Source organism: Eschscholzia californica, unplaced genomic scaffold, assembly GCF_041429995.1.
Source record: "Eschscholzia californica isolate CP2 unplaced genomic scaffold, dmEscCali1.0.p SCAF_3, whole genome shotgun sequence".
Taxonomy (NCBI): domain Eukaryota; kingdom Viridiplantae; phylum Streptophyta; class Magnoliopsida; order Ranunculales; family Papaveraceae; genus Eschscholzia; species Eschscholzia californica.
In genome coordinates, this window is record NW_028238420.1 from 55,292,654 (window position 1) to 55,312,113 (window position 19,460).

A 19,460-nucleotide genomic window follows, 5' to 3' on the forward strand; every position below is an offset into this window, starting at 1 on the left:
CGGTGGAAGCAGTTGCCATCAAGATTTATCCTATGTAATTTAGACTATGAATAATGTAATAATTTATCGGGCTTTAGGCCTCTTCGTTGTCGGGCTTTAAGCCTCTTTCATTCTCAGTTTATATTAGGCGGTTATCGTGCTCATTACATCTTCACGATGCATCAATGCCTGAACGAATTCATCTGAATCGTTTCTATCAAATGTACACAAATTAACGTAGACCGTAGTCGAATTCTAAGAGAAAAAAAGTCGAGATTCTATTTCTCAAAAAAAAAAGTGAGTAGCCAACCAAACATCTCCATTGTCTGAACGAATTCATCTGAATCGTTTCTATCAAATGTACACAAATTAACTTAAACCAATCCGACGACCAGAAGCCAAAAACTGAACTCATCCTCTCTCAACCGTCGCCCAACTCTCCAAAATAAAGAGAATTTGTTTTTTGGTTTTTTTTTTGTTGACAAAGAGAATTTGTTTTCTGAGGACTATGAAAATTTCTTATGGGTTTGATAGGGAGTTATTGTCATTGAAAAATATACCCTAATCAAAATTTGGGGTTGAATATTATCTTTGAAGGTTTCCTACAAAATAAAAATAAAAAAATTGTCTTCTCAGGCCAACAAAGAGAAAAAAATAATTCACACCCTCTTCAAGAGGATGGAGAAAATAAAGTATTATATGAAGTTATCTAAACATTCACAACAAATTATAGCATTCATGTGTATATCCAACAAATAATCCAAATAGAATTTTCTACTAACAAAATTTACAAGAAACTGAATCCTCCTAAAGTTGCATAAGCAACTTAAACAACTAAAAACATTTTCCTTGGGCATATGATATCAAACAACAATACCACTACAAACGACCTAATAAAACAACCTAAATTACCGATATACTGCTACTATTGTACAAACTATATAATCATCAAACCTCGTAAACTTGGGTTCGACATGACTAGCCGAACCACCAATTCAAATTCACTACATTTCTCTCTCACATCTGAAGTTTTCTGAACTAATCTTAGTTTGCTCAGAGTATGAAAATTTATTGATTGATGAATAGAGAAACAGAAAGGTATTCCTCCATTCATTTCTCAGATTCATCTTTCATTCTACAAAGATTCAAGGGTTCCACTTTTGAGCCTCTCCATTCGAGCTTGAAGCCCAGATAATGCTTTCTCATCCATGGGTAGAACAGTTGTTTGCGTCGGCAGCTCTTGTTCGTGAACCACCTGATCTGACCCACGAGGGATATGGTCTTGAAGTACACGAGCCATGTTACCGCCATTAATGGACATATACTGTCTGTTTCCTGGATCTGGGTTTCCTGCTGCTGCCAACTGAATGCTTTTCATTCTTTCTCTGATTGCATCTAGTGTCCCGCTTGAAACTGCAGCCATTTCATTATCGTTTTTAGAATCGTCATTAACGAGGAGAGGGAGAGAGAGAGAGGAGTTACCTCCTGATGGGAATCTATCGTTCCTCTCATCTGCGATATTTCGCCTCAATGCTGAAAGATCATCACCGTTATGTGGTTGTGGCAAATTTGAGTTCCTAGGTTCATGTCTGAAATTTTGAGACTTGGAATCATTAACTGAAATTGACTGTACAGGTGATAGAGGAGCAAATGGGGTTTGGGCAACCGGAGGAGTTGATATGGACACATTTGATGTAGTCCTACCAGCAGCTGCATTCTTTTCCATCTGAAGCAAAGTAATTTACCACGAAAATGTAAAACAGTTCATAAATACATCTAAATTTGCATATCTAGCAAACTCTCGATAAAAAGACAATCATACCTGGGCTAACCCGTCTCTAATGTATGTCCGAAATGCTTCACTTGCATTCTGGAGCTGAGAAAATATATCAACCTGAAGAAGAAACAAAAATTAAAAGCAAAAATAAAACACAAAATTCAGACCAGGAAACTAATTGATGCATAAGAGACAACGGATAGTGAAATACGCGCAATAAATACCAATGACAATGAAAAATCAACTATGGTAAAAGTAATTACTGATTCACTGGTGAATCCTCGTTATACGAGTATACCTTAGGGTATAGTTGAGTGATCCGATATAGTTCATATAAACCAATAGTACAAGTCTGCTTGTCACCGATCTTCTTGAAAATTGCAGCAAGTTCTTGCTGTGAATTAACACCGTGTTGTTAGTAACAAGAGTTAACCATTACCATACCGTAAAATTCATGACCGAGCTAATACGAGGTGGGAAAAAGAACCTTGAGTGGTGCATCTGCTAAGTTTGTAGCAGGTGGTGGACTATTATTAGCAGAATCACGCCAATGAGTTTGACCAACAGGGCCTGATGGCGTAAGCATTCTAGCCGCAGCAAGAGTCTGAAAAAAGAGTAACAAATTTGAATAAATTGGTACTTGCCTAATAAAAAGTCAAAATTCAAAGTCCACAAATTTTTACCTGAAGATTGAGGTCAATGTACGCAAGAACGATTGGTTGAGGTTCCATATCTATTGGAACCATAGAAAGATGACCCTTGATTGCTGTTCCACGAAGCTTAACAAGTTCGTGAAGAACAGTTTTAACCATCCGTAGTGGTTTGTCATCAGCCCCAGCTCTGGTAGGTTTTGTTGTGTTAGAGACAAATCACGGAATGAAAAGACTGTACGAGAAATTTAAATATTAGATATCAGGAAATTACCTTCTTCTGATTTCTTCCATCCCTAATCCTTGAAGATACATATGGATGCTCTGAAGGATCCGGTCAAGATCAACGTCAAAAATTGTACTTTGGAGAACCTATTTGGCAAAGTGATCGCATCAAATATCACAGATGTATAATCTCGTAATTTCTACAATTTTCAGAACTTGGGTTGCTTCTCAGTTTTGAAGATTGGCATCTGTGACGTAATGAGGGCTTTATATTTCCTAAGTGGGTGTGTTCACAATTGTCCATTTTGATAGATCATATAACTTTATTATAAAATTACCCAGACAAGCAGATTAAAAAGAAAAATGTGAAGAGGTGAAGGCATGAAATTTACTTTTGTCAGTTTGATCAGACATTTAACAACTAAGTCTAAAAACTTGTGATTACGTGCAGCAAATGTCTCAATAGAAGCTGGTGACGGCCATCTCGCAGGATCCAATGGACGCAATAGATTAATCAGTACAACAAAAGATGAAGTTCTTTCTGCATTATCCAGAATCTTAAGCATCAAAACGTTAAGTGCTTTTAGGAGCTGGCTGCCATCATCCATCAGTGGCACCCTTTCATCCAAAAGCCATAGAAGAAGCTCAGTGATGAGACTGTCAAGGGTACTCTCTGTAACAGCATGGGCAAGTCTTTTATTTTGAAAAATCTGCAGCCATATTCCACAAAAAAGAAAATTAACACGAAATAGTTTTATACGGAGATAGAAATATCACATGTACTGAGCAATTATATACCTGCATGAGTGTGTTTAGAACATATTTACACGACCGAGAAGAAGACCCTGCCAGACTGAAGTCGAAGGTCTTGGCCACCTGTTAAGAGATTAAGTTTTAGAAACATTAAGAGACGCCTAAATACTGAAAAAAGTTTAGGGAGGAGAGTTAGACAAACAAGACATTATCAAATAACAAGGGTAGGAACTGAATTTTGCCTTAGTTGCTAAGCATGAAACGAGTCTATCTGCGTCCTTGACAAGATCATCCATTGCAGTGCCTTCAGGATCATTCATTGCTGATGCCAACTCATGGCAAACAACTTTCATGCCTTCCACAGACTGCACAATCCAAGTGTGTTAGAAAATGTTCATTGTAACTAAGAGAAGGAATATCAGAGATGAGTATGTGCAGCTTAACATCCAAGAAAGGAATCCAAATAACATAATGATATATTAAACAATTAAATGGACAATATTTTCCTAGCAAAATGAATCAGTCTCCAATCTGAGAGACACCTGTAGGGAAGAACTTATTGCCCAGGCTAGGGAATGTCACCAAATAATCATTTAGTGTGGAAGAAAGCCAGTACTGCTAGATAGTGGAGTGAAGATGGTGCTCCTGATCCAGCAAGCAGGTTGCTAAATGTTAAAATGTATATGTGAAATTAATCTCTAGATTCTATACCAAATTATCGCCAACCTAAACTCTATGGGAGCATAAAGTCACAATATCCAGAAAGTTTAAAAAATTAAGAGCGAAACAGAAGTGGTAATTGTTTCGAAACCAAAATAAAGTAAATATTTCCGCGCAGAAATGAAAGTGCTGGTACCAATGAAACAGATAAAGCTCGAGAGTATATAAGAAGAAAAACCTGCTCGGGAGAACCAAATGAAATGATTTCTAAAGCTTCATTCCAGTCTGTTGGCCCAATAGGACTTGGAATTGCATGGGGTAATATATGCCTGTCTGCATGAGGTTCAGAATGGCCAATATGTTCCCTAAAGATGAACAGTATCAGAATTATAAAACTAAAGATTACTCGCAGCAAACTGGGAACATTTGCCTGAAACTGAACTAATTTCATCGTCAAACATTTGCCTTGGTACCTTGTAAAAGCTTGAGCAGAAACAGATCTTGATAGAATTTCTCCACTCTGCTCTGCTACATCTAACCTGGAGGTTGATAAAAGAAAGAAATACACATCAATCAATGTTTTATTATTTTCTCAAAAGGGAACTTCTTAAATAGATAACATTGTTATTCTACAGACAGAACTACTGTTTTTCTTGAAACAACGAATAAATTAAGAAACCAATTGATACAACAGAACTACCAACAAAAAAAAAATTAACAACGCAACAAAAGCAGAAAAAAAGAACTCAAGGAGAAAACACCTAAGAAAAAAGGAACAGAAGAGGGAGTACATAAAAAAAAACAATGAATTCCTACATAGACGTCACCAAGACACTAACTACTGTCTTTCACTGAAATATCAACAAAAAGCAGTATGAGTTGTTAAAGAAATATAATTATTAAGGGGTTCGATACTAGCACTACAAATTTACAACTATCTAAACAAAATAGTAATTAAGCAATGTGCGTATAAGAATAAGTATAAAAGGGTATAATGCATCAATAGCAAGAGAGATTAAATTCAAATTTGCAGTCTAGATGCAGTTTTTTTTATCTAGAAATATGATCCCCAAGCTCATAAGCTTTTAAGAGTTTCACATTCCACTTCCTAAGAGTTTCTTGTACATATTTCACACAAAAGGTACGAAAATGAAAAAGAACAATGCATTTTACTAAACTAGTAAAACAAAAATAGATTGATCGATTATGCAGCAAAACTATAAATAGATTCTGACACCTTGCAGCAAACAAGATGCAAGTATGCATCTAAGCAACACATAACAAGAAAAGTTATAATACGCACCCGTTGTCCCTAACGGAACGTCTCAAGGCAGCTCTAGCTTCTCCAGGCCTTCCTTCTTTCCTTTTTTCCATCTCGCGGGCCTGCCAAAAAAACACATATGTGAAGACAAAAATCGCAAACAGAATCTTATATACATCCTCACAGCGTGTGGGTATGTGGATTACCAACCTTCCATTTAAATTTATCATCCAACATGCTCTTTTGAGCATCAGATAACTTCCCTACATATCTCCAAACATCCTCCCCTATACCAGAAAACAGTCACCAAGTGACCAAACAACAGAAAACATTTGAGTGAACAAAATAAAATTTGATTCCTAGGGAGGAACAAGAAAACACCCTCAAGAATCACGAGCTAAAGGTTTATATGTTTTTATAACTAAATGTCCATATTTGAACTTCAATGTATAGTGACATTAATTACCAAGACTCTTGTAAGCGGTCGCCAAGGTATTTAGGGCAGCTTTCCTAAGTTCACCATCTCTTTCTGAAGTCAAAACGGCAACAAGTTGCAAGGACTTCAACTGACCACTTATCTGTAAAAGAAAAAGTAGTAGTCACAATTAGTACCTTAACCAAAGAGAAAAGTAGGGGGATTGGGGAGGTCTGAAGAGTTAATTGTAATTTTCTCCAACGGCCAATTCTACTAAAATAAAATATCACCAACTTTTACCTCAGCCCCATGGTTATCGATTAAGAAACCAATAAGGTCAACACACTCTATCCGAGAGCGATTGTTTTTCGAGCGCAAACCCTCCAAAATAAAAGGAAACAGCTTTGATGCTGAATATATGTGAGCAATCTGTTTCATTAGCTCCCGCATTTTTTCTCGCACTTTCTCAATATTATGTCCAGACTACAATTCGGGAATAATACATGGTAGAACACACTTAGTAAAGTAAGACTTGATTAATACAATAGAAAGAAAAAGAAAATAATAAAGAGGGATAATTTCGTCTTGGCCCCCAATATGTGACCAACAGACCATTTTGGCCCCATAAATGTCAGGTTGTTCGTCTTTTTCTTTTTGAAAATTTTGTCTTGCAGTTCTTTGGCCTCCATATGTGTCTGGCAGTTCGTTTTGCCCCCCAAAACCAATTTTTTTTCGAAAAATACCCTTGTGGTATTACTCTAATCTAGATGTTTTTTAAAATATATCCTCCTCACCCCTTTTTCTCTCCTCCACATCATCAAATCTTCCACCTCACGGCCAACGACCTCCTACAGGCAACCTTAAAAACTATTTCTTCTTCTCCCACCACCTCTCTCTCTTTCCTCACCAACGAGTTCCCCTTTGCCGGCAGGAGCCTCGGAGCAGGGGAACTCCTTTGTGACGGCGGGAGTTCCTCTTCGCCAGGGTTCATGCCGGCCAAGAGGAGCGTAGAGAGAGAGAGAGTGAGTGGTGGTGGGAGAAGAAATTTTCTTTTAAGGTTGTCGGCGACCATGAAAATGGGGGTGAGGTAGAAGGTTTGATGATGTGGAGAGAAAAAGGGAGGTGGATACATTTTGTAAATATCTAAAATACAATAATACCACAAAAGTATTTTTGGAACAAAAATGGTTTTGGGGGCCAAAACGAACTGTCGGAGACTGATAGGGGTCAAAACAGCAGTTGGTCACAAATTGAGGGCCAAAACAGAATCAGCCCTAGTAAATACCACAACATGCTATCACATAAAAAACATAGTAAATAGAGGGATACAGAATTAAAAACAAGCAGCGTTAAACGAATTTGCAGAAATGTTCATCCCCAAGAAGTTATTAAAAAAGGATACCTTCTCTACCAAGCATGGAAGAAATATAGCTGCTTCTGCTTCAGTAAAATGGTAACCCTCATCTTTCAGTGAATCAAAAAGTTCAGGAAGGAACTCCAGCACCTATTTATATCCAACCACTTCAAGCCTAATTGTATTTCATTACACAAACGAACACATTTAACAGAAGTATTGATGTACCTTCAACAGGCATGTTGTATTCGACTCGCAGAATCGCAGAACAAACCACCTCAAAAGTATATCTAGAAGTTCAGTCATTTCTTTTGCACTGGATGGAAGAGTCTGCATGCAGGATAGAAAATCTAAACCAGGCCTCTTACAACAATGACTTGAGATCATACAAAACAACAAAAAAAAAATACCAACCTTCTGTAATAACTCAAGCCCGTCAACTTGCTTCTTGAAGTCTGTGCTAAGAAGGCGTCTATGAAGGTCTTCCCTAAAATACCTACTGAAATCATTCTGAAGTAAAGACCAATTAACTGGTTGCCCATTAAGGATGATAGGGAAAAATAACTAATAACTAGAAAGACATTTGAAAAACGGATACCTCAAGATCATGAATTTGCTCCAATCGAGGTTCCTCAAATTTAAATCTGCGGACAACAATCCTCTCCCTCTCTTCCTGCAGAAACACTCATCCTTAATTCAGATAAACGTAATATCCACTTCTTCCATGCGACAATTAACAGGTTGATGCTCAAAAAATACCTTGTTCGAGTCTTTGATGTTGAATAAAGCTTGTGATTGTACTGCAAGATCCTGAACAGAGGCAACTGATTCAGGCCTAGAACCCCTAGTAGGAGCAGCTCTCTGTTCAAAAGAAATTTAGACGATCTTACTTTAGAGTTTAGAGGGCAAAATAAATAGTCATAAGCAACTTGGACAAACCGAAGAAGTGGCTTTCGGCCCATGCTTCGCACGATCACCGTGGCCACTCGAGCTAGACTTCCCAATCTTTGAACTTGTTTTTGATGCCATCCCAGATGGAATTGCTTTTGTAGATTCAAATGATTCTGGATAAGAATTAAGTAGGAATGAAACCACAGCTATCCACAAAATAATCTAAACACCAAAAAAGGGTGGTGGTGATGATGCACCTTGGAACGCCGAAGATGGATTAAGTTGACCGAGAATAAGAGCTACAGCAGGTCCACTTAAGTCTTTCACCACCTTGGTCACCTATCACCCAGAATCAAGAAAACAATATTGTTTGCAAGTTAACTGTCTATTTGAGAGAACAATTAAAAAACAGGGGTTTCTAAGGCTAGCCACATACTGCTTCATGTCCACAAACTTTCACAATTTCACCAATACAGGCTTCAGCAGCTTTTCGAACCTCTGACGATTTGTCCTATGGAATTGCCAGATTTTTAGTAAGTTTACTATGAAAATCTTGGTGTTGCTGTATTTTCAACTGAATAAATACCGTAAGAGCAAAGGCAGCCGGTTTCAGCAGGTGCACAAGATCAGATGATTCATTTGTTCCTGAAAGGTGCTTCGACAACCAATCAAAAAGATCTTTCCTACCCTCAGCGCCAATCTTTGTATCAGATAAAGCACCTAGGAAGTATGGAACCTAAAAATTCATCATTTCCACGAAGTTGAACAGTCAGCTCATAAGTCGACTCCAATAGTCTCGGAAAACAGAATAAATCGAGAAGCATTACCATCTTATCGAGTTGGACAGCTCCGAACCAGGCCTCTAAGGCGTTCAAAGTGCATTCTCTCATGTGCTTCTTATTGTCACCAACGCATTTAAGAATGTCCGACAAGATCCCCTGCAACAAAACATACTTCGCGTAATTACGTGGAGACCTCCAATAACAAGTAACATATTAGTCGAAAAGATCATATTAGTACCTTGCTTGCCTTCTCAACAGTCGGGCCCATTGCAGATGCAACTCCACCAATAGTAGCCAAGGTTGCCATCACTAAGTTTTTATTACTGTCATATAGCCGGCCTCTAAGAGCAGTAAATAGCTCCACTGATTATTCCATAACAAATAAAAATTTGGTGAAAAGCATATTAATGAACACCTAGTTTAATTGCATTACCACATCAATAAAATATCAGCTACTGCTATCAGCTAATTTGGCGACATCCAAGTTCAATAAATACCAGACAGAATAAACATAATGCCTACCAGTTCCAGTAGGTTGAATCCGCTTGTTGGCTTCTTCCAAAATCTTATTTACCGACTCAATAGATTCTAAACGGAGCTGGAACAACCAAAAGAAAGACCAGAGTTATGACAGATTGGTACATAAGAGTATGAGACTTGTGACATAACTAGATTGCAAGTAGTTGTGGCGACGGGATGTTATGTTAACCAGATTACAAACAAGTTCAGCCAAGCTGAATATGACTAGCTCAGATGTCCTAGCCACTTGGTAATGAAACAAAGCCCTGACCATCCAAACAAGACATCATGTAGGGCCAGAATTATTGAGTCAGGCTCTGTCAGGCTAGTTCGGACGACTATGGTCAAAAGATTCCCAGCCAATCACAGGACAAGTCAGCCATTGGTCGATGTGACTTATCCATAATCCACCCCCATACTTCAAACTTCCACAGTGGAAATATATAACCAAATAACAGCATCGCAACAAGCAAACCTTCCAGTCAGGGCTGCCCAAGTTCTTCAGCAAAGTAGGGGAGATCTTTGAACTAATATCTTCACGTGGCAGGCCATCCAAGCCCCCAGCAGATGAAGATGACGAAGATTCCACTGCCTTCACTGTTTTCTTGGGAGCAGCTGAAGCACCCTATTGCAGACAATACCAAGAAGTAAGAATGAGAAATAATACAAGACTGAAAACTTGATCAAAATGCACATTAATGAAAAAAAAAAAAGATATACCTCAAAAGGATTCTTTTCATACTCAGTGTCAAGTGCACTAAGAAGTGCAGGCTTTACATCAGTCAGAAACCCTTTAATATCTGTAATACAAATAAAAAGTGAGAAGTACCGTCCAAAAGAAAACATAAAAGGGCAGGAAAGTTTAAATTTTACACCACGAGTACTATAGAACAAATGAATCACCTGGACCAACAAACTTATGCAAAGATCCAATCAGCTTTATAGTTGCATTTCTAGTGGCAGGAGCGCTGGATTGCAGTCCAGTATCTTTGCAAAAATCAATCAAGTCCTGTGAATGTGAAAGGCACATACAGTTCTTTGCAGAAATCAACTAAGTCCAGTAAGAAATGATTGAAGTATCTCCCCAGAAATCAATTAATGGTAAAGCATACAATGCGAGACAAGGGATCCTAGTCCAATTGCAATCAATGTATTTGCATAAATCAATTTACTCCAGTGAAAGAGAGACATGCTTTAGTTACAAGTGTAACAAGGTTAATATTTAAAACATGATAGCAGGAAGCATTGAGCAAATATGAAGCACCATAACAATATGTACGAGGAATTCAAGTACCTTCAACTTCAAATGTGATACACCAAAGTCTTCAACTGCAGACACCATCCACGAAATTCCTTCACTTAGAACCTTGGGGTTTTTGTGTTCTTTCATTATTTTGTAAAGCTAGGACAAATACAAATGGCAAAGGTCTGTCTGTCATGGCTCAGAACAGAAAATATAAAACATGACCAGGTCCAGCATCAAATGTCAAGTCCATAATTAAACTTACCCTGTCAAAAACAAACCCAGGACCAACAGCTTCTGAAAATGTAGTAAGGCACTTCATTGCATGAGCACGGGTCTTAATATCTGCTACTCGTTCACTTATACCTGATAAGAAGGAGAGTGTGTATATTTAGTCCACTCCACTATATGGTGCAAGGAAGCAAAAGAGACCTATCCAGACAAAGTTAAGTAACCCGGAATAAAACTGGTGACAAGAACAGGCTACGCAATGAGCAGAGTATGTTGAATACAGAAAAAGAAGCAGCATTGGAGGAGAATCTAATGTTATAAGCACATTTGGTTAAATAGATTCCAAAATCCAACTTCATTGAAGTAAAAAAGAAGGCATTTATTAAAGTCAGCATATACAGTTAAAACCATCTTAGCTCTTGGTAAACAGCTGCAGTCAATACACGATTATATGGTGTCTGATCACGAGTACACAACGACACCTACCGAAAATGCAGAGTACAACACATCGTTTTGGAAATTTTGATACTGTAGAAGCTATATGTGTAATGACTTCAATAACCTGTTGTTGAACCTGCATTCGTTCAAATAAAAAATGTAAATGACCTGCCAAAGTAAGAAAAGAAATATTGGTCAACAAGAGGATAATTCAAGTATCTAAGCTTTTCCTTTTGATAAGTACCTGGACATTTTTCTCACTCCACCCAGGAATATTACACAGCAAACGGATCAAAATCTCCGCTGAACGGTCAAGGTTTTCTAGACCTTCTACCTCCTGTTTTAGAGAGAGAATTGCTGCAAAAAATCAAGCATATTTACTACAACCTCAACAAGTTCAAAACATATCAGACGAGACTCATCTTATGAATAACAAACAAGCAACACGAAGGGAAAAAAGGAAGTTATGAAGGGAAATTATAGAACCTTCGAGTCGTTCCTTCCAAACACCACTCTTTAACTGAGAAATTGTATTTGGTTGCAGAAGGGAACCTAATTTGCTTTCAATTTCTTCAAGAGTCATTTCTGATGGCTGAAAATGTATGCACTCAATTGGTGATACAGCACTTACTAATATCTCAACAAAATAATAAAAGCAACAGAAATCAGCGACAAGCCTAAGCTTAATTATGTTTTACCTCAACATCTTCAGATTCAACTGCTGCAGCAGCCTTCGACTGTCCACTTCCATCCCCCTTCTTGCTAACACCAGGTTTTGCTGACCCACCTTTCTTAGTTATCGGCTGCTAAAACATAGAAGTATGAAGTATCAAAATAAGAGAGTATATGATTCATAACCCCCATATCAGAAATTTTATATACAATTTGACAGATGAAAACATTTAACAGGGGAAATGAAATGCTCACAGCAGCTAGGGAAGGCTTCTTTCCACTAAGCATGCTTGCAGCTGATTTTCTAACAAAAGAGCCCCCTGTAGTCTGCAAAGTCATTAAAAGTTTTTGTTTGATCAGACTCAACTTAAAAATACTATAACAAAGAAGCTGCATAAACGAAAGTGATGAATGCAAGAACCTAATGGATGCAAATCAACAATGGAAATCAAATGTGGCATTACCGGCAGAAGTGGAAACAGCTTTATATACACATGCACCGCGAAAGTTACTTAAAAGGTGAAAGAGACGCATAGGTTAAGGAAATAAATGTTGTAAAAACACAAAAACTCCAATAAAAATGAGACATAGTGATACAAATTTAAGATTTTGTACTGCACTATTCAAACACAAGAAAAGCATGTAAACATATGGTAACTGAACCTAGAACATGACCATAACCCACCTCTGAAGATGAAATTCCCCCACCTGAACCTGAGGCTGGAGCTGACATAACAAATAGGCAGTAAGAGCAACCACAACAAACAAAGCAAATAAATTGGCACTGGCAAATAAAGGATGCGTGACATTAGAAACTGACAAACCTGAACCTGTAGTAGGAAGAACACCAGTTCCAGAACCCCCGATCATTTCCGTTAGCTTCTTTTTCCTCACCTCATCAAGTTTCTCCAATGACCTTTCGAGAGGTCTCATTCCAACCGACTACAGGAGAAAGAACAGTTGGCAGGGTTGTAAAGCTTGCTAATGTTGAAGCAACGTCAGAAAGGCCAACGAATTGAGACATTTTAAATAGCTATTTTGTAAGCTTTACAGTTAATAAAACCAATTACCAGGAACGGAAGTAAGAAAAGAACAAGAAATATATATATATATATATATATATATATATATATATATATATATATATATATATATAGAAAAGAAGAAGAAATATACATATATATACACATAAGATGTAAATATCTAGGAGTATACCTTAGCAATCGCTGCCAACACAGAAAATGATGCATCTCTAACTTCCGGAGTTCCATCGTTCAAGCACTATGTAACACAAGACAATTATCTACTAAGATTCAAAATACAAGTCATAGATTTTTAGGCTAGCCCAGAAAAGAATTAAAATCGGATCCTAAAGCTTGGAGAACGCTAACCTCCATACAGATGGGAACATAATCCTTATGCAACTTGAGAACTACAGCCTTGTTGCTTGTCTCGATACAAAATGTGACCCAATTCAAAGTTAAAGAACGGACAAGGGGAACTTTGTTTTTCACAGCTGCTTTAACATCTGCAAGGAGCCAAGGACATCTCCAGAAATGACAATTAACAACAAATGGCAACCGTGTTTTTCATGCATATATCAGAACATTTACAATTTTGCTGATAAATAAAGAAGTACAAACCCAATTTGCAACATTAGATTGTCTATATGTTAGTATGTTAAAATGATAATAATCACCACAAGTTGACAATAATGAAAGGAATGGCATATTAAAAAGGGTGAAACAGAAAAAAAAAAAAAAAAAACACTTAGGAAGCCAAACAGAAAAGTTAAAAGAATCGTATCATTAATGAATTAGATATCGGTCAAGAGACGAACTTTACAGTGTACAAAGAGAAACTACATTTAACATAACGTTTAATATGATACACAAGTAACACAGTGAAAAATCTTATTTGTCTTTGGGTAGTATAAGTAAGAAAAGAAAAATACTAGAAATGTTTATATTTGTAGATATATTTGAGACAAAGGATTTATGAAATTCAATTGAACAACTGAATTTTCAGTTAACAGGCTTACGCATGATAAAGTTCCAAAAGCACTCAGAATATATCATGTTTTACAAACAGCTAAAATATATGACCACAATCAAAGTTGTGACGAGATAACTTGCCTTCAATAACATCTGGAAGAGTAAAACACCCAGCCTTATGCAATGCTTGGAGGGTCTGACTGAGAGATTCTGTAACTGTTGGTTTCTTTTCTTTTAGTTTTTCCTAGTTAAGATAAAAGAGATAGAAGTTAATCAATTAATTAGAACAATCAATTTTCTTAATTTATTGCAACAATATGGAAGAACAAAGGGCAATAATATGTTAACTAATTAACACAACTTAAGTCACCTTAATCACTATCAAAGTTATGGAGGAAATATAGACAGAATTCACAGAATCTGTTTCATGTAGACAAACATATTTTTCTTTCTCAAATCCTTACGTTTAAAGCAAAACTACATCTAAGGAGAAAAGGTTTATGCTTCAACGTGACACCAAGGTGAGTCACGCAAACTGGTTAATGGGTTATAAACAACACAGAACCTAACGTTGTGTGATTTTCCTGGCTCACACAGGAGGCTTACTTTAGATTTAATGAGCTGTCCACATAAGCAGAATTACTTATGCAATAAGATATCTTAGGTTTTGCTTTAAAAGATATGTTGTAGAGCCAGATATTCTGACATGATGTGTTAAAGTTCATTTGTTATTAACGTGATGGGTAACATTTCCCGATCAGCTAGATCTGTTTCCATGTCAAGTAGAAATCCACATAGGATACAAGCTCCCAGCTCCACACTCATATACACATAAGCACAACACAACAGGGTACAAAAGATAGCCAAACACAACTTAACTAACTCTACTCACCATTAATTAGATTATTATTTTGAGGTTAAAATGGGAATGTTTATTTGCATAAGATGAAGTGTTGTTCCATTTCAATAGGCTTCGATTGAGGAAGTCGAAGAGATAAAAAAAGAATGTAGAGAGCGACAAAGATGGCAGACACATCTTGGTCCAGAAGAAAACAGACTCTTGATGCCAACAAAGCTAATTGTACAAATTATACAAAAAATGATATCAACACAGATTTTTGCACTTAAAATACCACAGGAGCAAACTGGTAGCAAGAACAAACTTCCACATGCATGTAGATAGTAAATGTAGCTCAATGAACAAATAATTGTGCTTTAAACTATACTCACAAGCAGGACTGGCAACAAGAAACGTGCGCTTCCAGAAAAATGATTTCTTAGCCCACTAGCTAGATTACCAATTGCTTGTATAGCTTCAGCTGCAACAGCTATATTCACATCCGTAATAAGCTGCAAAAATAAAGACCCGCTTAAAGAACCTCTTATTAAGATTAATAAATGTTGACATAACATCAGCATTTACAAATCATTCAAATGGAGTTATAACGAATATGTATCAGTCTATCAGATGCAAGAGTTCGGTTAATATCAACAATGCAAACATGGATCTCCAAAAAAAATTAATTTGTTCATTTTCTACTACAAACCTTTTTCTAAGAGCATAATTTTGTCTAGAAAGACCTAATTTTCTAATGCAGTAAATAGTACAAAAGCGTAATTTAAGTTTTACACTTTTACTTCACCAAAAAATAACAAAAAAAAAAAAAACAAAAGGCCGGTATATCTGTGTGAAGTTTTGAAATTTAATATGCTAATGAGTCACTAAGTAGACATGCATGTACTATGGTCACCTGCAAATTTAGCAGGATAAATTTATACCATATGGAAACTCAAGCCACTGAAATATCCAAACTAATATAGCCCTTGAACATACTTAATTGCACAAATTAGGTCTATCAAAAGTGAAATACTTCAACTGAATATAAAATAAAGCAATGACAAAATAATTACATGGTATCAATGCCCATGAAATGCTTGAGAAAGAAAACAAGATTTAAATAAATGGACAAAAAAAACCTTCTTGAGAATCCGACAAACTTCAGAAAAATCACCATGAGCAATTCTTTTTGTTGAAGCTAGCTTAGTTAGCTCTGCCACGGCCTCCTTTCTTTCAGACCATTTTGTAGCTTTCTGAACAAATAAAAAGCTCAAACAATTAAGAAAGAAAGGCAACCAACTTATAAGATTAACAAAACAATATTAAATGTGTGCGAGTATATGAGACAGAACACTAACCACTCTATCCCAGAAGCCGGATTTCTCCAGGGGAGTTAAAATTTCAACTGGATCAACAAGTTCATATTCATCTATTTCCAGTGGAGCTGAAAATATATATTTATCTCAGAAAGGAAAACATATAGCTGGGTTCTGCGAAGTAAAAATTATACTAATTTCTTTTAAAAGAAAATCAAAGTTCTTCAATACTTGGGCTTTAGACACTCCACAATATTTTTATCTGACAACCATAACTTATACTTGCATAAGTATAAATGGACCATCCAACAGCACTAGTCAAACAATGCCAATATACAAGTAATGTAAAGTTAATTTCATACCATCGGCAACAGAATCCTCAGTCAGTCGCGGGCCTGCGGCTTCAGACACTAATTCTTGTTCTGGCTCCTTGTCTTGCTCAGATCTAACAAAAAGTCGTCAAAACAACGAGTCTGTTAGATAAACATAATAACAAAACAAAAATTCTCATAAGTCACATCAACTTGAACCAAAATGTCATAGTAACTGTTCCAATAGAGCACGAACATTTATTGAGCTACAAAAAGAAAACATATACAAGAAACGTGAAATTTAAAGGATAAGTGTAATGATGAATTGATGACCTTATCTTTCGTGTTGGTCTAGCTCCATTAGTGACATTGACAAGCTCTGCCTCCAGCTCTTTTTTCTAACATCAAGGAAACATCAGAGGACTAATAATGTATCTGGAAAATCAGAAAAAATTATGCATCTACAAATTACTAAATTGGCACACAATTATACTCACCATGGTGTCCCTCATTTTCTCGAACAAAATTGACTTCACTGGGTCTTTTCCTATCCAGCGACATAGCTCAAGTGTCAAGCCTTTGGAAGATGCACGGACATTCTGATCTTGGTGATCAAAAAGTTCGGGTAACATCTTCAATATCCTTTTGGGTGGAATAACTTTGGACCCAAAGTCACTATATAAAAAAAAATGAATAATTTTCATTTAAATTATTTAAAAAATTAAACTACTATTAACACCAATCAAATTGCAAACCTTAAAGCTTGAAACATGACATCAATGGCTGGCACAACTGCTTTAGCCACTTTGTTCTTGATAGCTTTCTCCATAGCATCCTGAAATTTCAGCACATAAATCATTGCTTAAATTCTGTGTCAGATAACTCAGAACATACCTGTCTTGACCTAACATTTCATAAATTATTTGTAAGGAATTTTATATTCTAGTGCATATTGTCGTGCGCAAACTGTTTCAGGCCTTCTAATCTCATGAATAGCACAAATGCCGTCTTTTAAGATGACGATTGATCGTACGCTTCAAACCAAAGGATGAAATTCATAATGCATTTCACAAGAATCGCAACAAATTTTCAGATGTAAGAATTTTAAGCAACTAGCTCCACAACTGACAGTAAGCTCGACGAAACCCTTAAAACTAACAATTGAATTAAGCAACTAACTTGTCACTAAGTTCATCCATGGAAGGTACATTATTTATGATCCAATATCAAAAGTACTTACCAGGAAAACCTCTGTCGCCTCCAACTCCACCCAAAGAAGAAATGCTGCCTGAGACTTCTCCACTGTTTTCGGCCGACCAGTAAGACATTTAGCCACGATAGAATCACAAACTTCTTTTGCAAATCTGTAACAATAACCAGAAGACAAAAAAAACTTCAACCAAAATGAATCCAATAGACATAAACGAAAACAGGAAAGGTTCAAAGGAAACATTTCTATTTGTTTACACCACCTTCCAGCATCGGAATCAGCAGCTCGTAAAAATGCAATTAGGGCATCCAAAGCTTTCTCCTGAACAGGAGCATTTGAATCCGCAACTGTCTTTCTAAATAACGGACCTAATCAAACAATAAAATAGCAAAATTCTCAAATTCAGAAATATCAATTGTCTTGTCATTTAACAAATGAACAAATAAGTAAAAGAAATTGACTACGAAATCGATTCTATGCCCTTGCTTTAGAACTAAGATAGAATGACTCACCGAATTCTCTAAGACGATTATCTTTAGGATCAGTAATGGAATCACAAAAGGCAGCAAGGTCGATGTTTGCATCATTTCTGACTTTCCAATTTTTGTGCAATAAACGATCTTCCCATGGTAATTTTTTGGATTCTTTCAATAATTTTTCATCTTCAGAAGACATTTATTAGTTTCTTCTATCTCTTCTTATAGACAACCTAACGAAAAAACAAAACAAAGCTGAAGAGAGAAGAAGAAGAAGATATATATAGAGAGAGAGAAAGAGTATAATTCTCGGTTCTTTTCTTTCTGCCGGCGAAGGACAATGGAAGGGCCGGTGAAGTAAACAAATGAACTGAACACAGGGATATAGAGTTTGAATAATATTTTCTCAGGCGACTCAGGGCGATGAAATTCTAGAGAGGGAATGCCTGGTTAGAGAGAGAGAGAGAGAGAGAAGGGTAATTTAGAACATACGTTATGTGTGCTTTTTGTTAAAATGAGAATGTCAAGTCTGGAAAAGAGGGATCCCGTGAGAGTTTGAAAAACAAGAAAATTTGAAAACATTTAAAATTATGGTGTTGTGTAACACTCTAGGTAGATCAAATTTTACACATTTCCCTTTCAAACAAATAGTATTAAAGGTGTGAGAGAGGATAGTTTTTCGCTTTCCGTACTTGATTTAGAGAAATAAGAAAATTATCTGGGGTATAAAATTTTGAGTGGAAATAAAAAGAAATTTGTCACATTTTGTTTCCTCCAAACACTTCAACCTTTCAGTTTCTTCTTCCTCAAGCGAAATTTCGGCGACCCCCACCATATTCCGACGACATCCACCAATAGCGTCGCCCACCACTAAGTTCGTCTTCTCTCTCTCTCTCTCTCTCTCTCTCTTCTACTCTCTTCTACTCTCTCCTTTTCATATTTCTAACCTAACTTTACCCACTATTCTCCTTCTTCATTGGATTTATTGGTCGTGAAGGAAATTTCTCTGATGAACAGTATACCCACCTCTTAGGAAATTTCTCTTATGAACAGTATACACGGAGCTAGTTGAGCTATTTACACGAGAATTTACAAGTTTGAGTCTATGGTACATTTTCTAAAAGACTTTAAATTGTTTGTTTTGTTCATAAACAAACAATTTTAAATAATTTGATGTAACTAGACGGAAGATTAAAATATTTCTAAAAATATTATAAATGTCCTTCTACCCCAAAACAAAGAACTCCCCAAAATCTCAATCTTTTTATTGTAGATCAATCAGTTTTCATTAATTTTATGTTTGATCTTCGTATCTATGTTGAATGCTATATTTCTGAACCAGATCATCCATTTGAAATTATGAAAGCGAAGCTCCTTCAAACTATTTGAATCAATAACCTTGTCTCTATAATTTTTTGTATTGTGTATTTGATCAAAAGGATCATTAAACCTACCGCATTTTTAT

General features: G+C 36.4%; 1 protein-coding gene across 8 annotated transcripts; it reads right to left on the reverse strand.

Moving 5' to 3' along the window:
* Positions 1-724: 724 nt before the first annotated feature.
* On the reverse strand, positions 725-18,614 carry LOC147552051 (protein MOR1-like). Of its 8 annotated transcripts, none has more exons than XM_086668872.1 (53): positions 18,032-18,614; positions 17,782-17,887; positions 17,550-17,673; positions 17,065-17,144; positions 16,807-16,984; positions 16,643-16,707; positions 16,361-16,443; positions 16,041-16,126; positions 15,822-15,935; positions 15,075-15,194; positions 13,986-14,088; positions 13,242-13,378; positions 13,066-13,131; positions 12,675-12,792; positions 12,536-12,576; positions 12,106-12,177; positions 11,877-11,981; positions 11,665-11,770; positions 11,423-11,535; positions 11,227-11,314; positions 10,775-10,875; positions 10,561-10,668; positions 10,170-10,275; positions 9,987-10,066; positions 9,742-9,891; positions 9,270-9,345; positions 8,986-9,110; positions 8,793-8,903; positions 8,552-8,701; positions 8,402-8,476; positions 8,223-8,304; positions 8,014-8,138; positions 7,834-7,935; positions 7,673-7,747; positions 7,489-7,584; positions 7,303-7,404; positions 7,123-7,224; positions 6,021-6,203; positions 5,772-5,883; positions 5,516-5,592; positions 5,348-5,427; positions 4,518-4,583; positions 4,283-4,409; positions 3,627-3,749; positions 3,430-3,507; positions 3,024-3,341; positions 2,681-2,778; positions 2,440-2,596; positions 2,244-2,360; positions 2,055-2,150; positions 1,802-1,873; positions 1,462-1,705; positions 725-1,392 (listed from the first exon to the last, which is right to left on the reverse strand). In XM_086668872.1, the coding sequence occupies exons 1-53, from the start codon at positions 18,192-18,194 to the stop codon at positions 1,115-1,117; spliced, it is 6,060 nt and encodes a 2,019-aa protein (XP_086524998.1). In that variant the 5' UTR covers positions 18,195-18,614; the 3' UTR covers positions 725-1,114. The 8 variants fall into 8 exon arrangements, with proteins under 8 accessions (XP_086524998.1, XP_086525000.1, XP_086524999.1 ...); XM_086668874.1 differs by having other exon boundaries at positions 12,536-12,570; positions 18,032-18,587; XM_086668873.1 differs by having other exon boundaries at positions 11,877-11,984; positions 12,536-12,570; positions 18,032-18,587.
* Between the last annotated feature and the right edge of the window lie 846 nt (positions 18,615-19,460).

Coding starts and splice junctions, on each gene's coding strand:
- LOC147552051 (XM_086668871.1), bottom strand. CDS start 18,194: ATGTCTTCTGAAGATGAAAAATTATTGAAAGAATCCAAAAAATTACCA. Junction 3,508..3,626: donor TTTCATGCTTAGCAACTAAG/GCAAAATTCAGT, acceptor ATCTCTTAACAG/GTGGCCAAGACCTTCGACTT. Junction 2,597..2,680: donor ATGGAAGAAATCAGAAGAAG/GTAATTTCCTGA, acceptor AAAACCTACCAG/AGCTGGGGCTGATGACAAAC.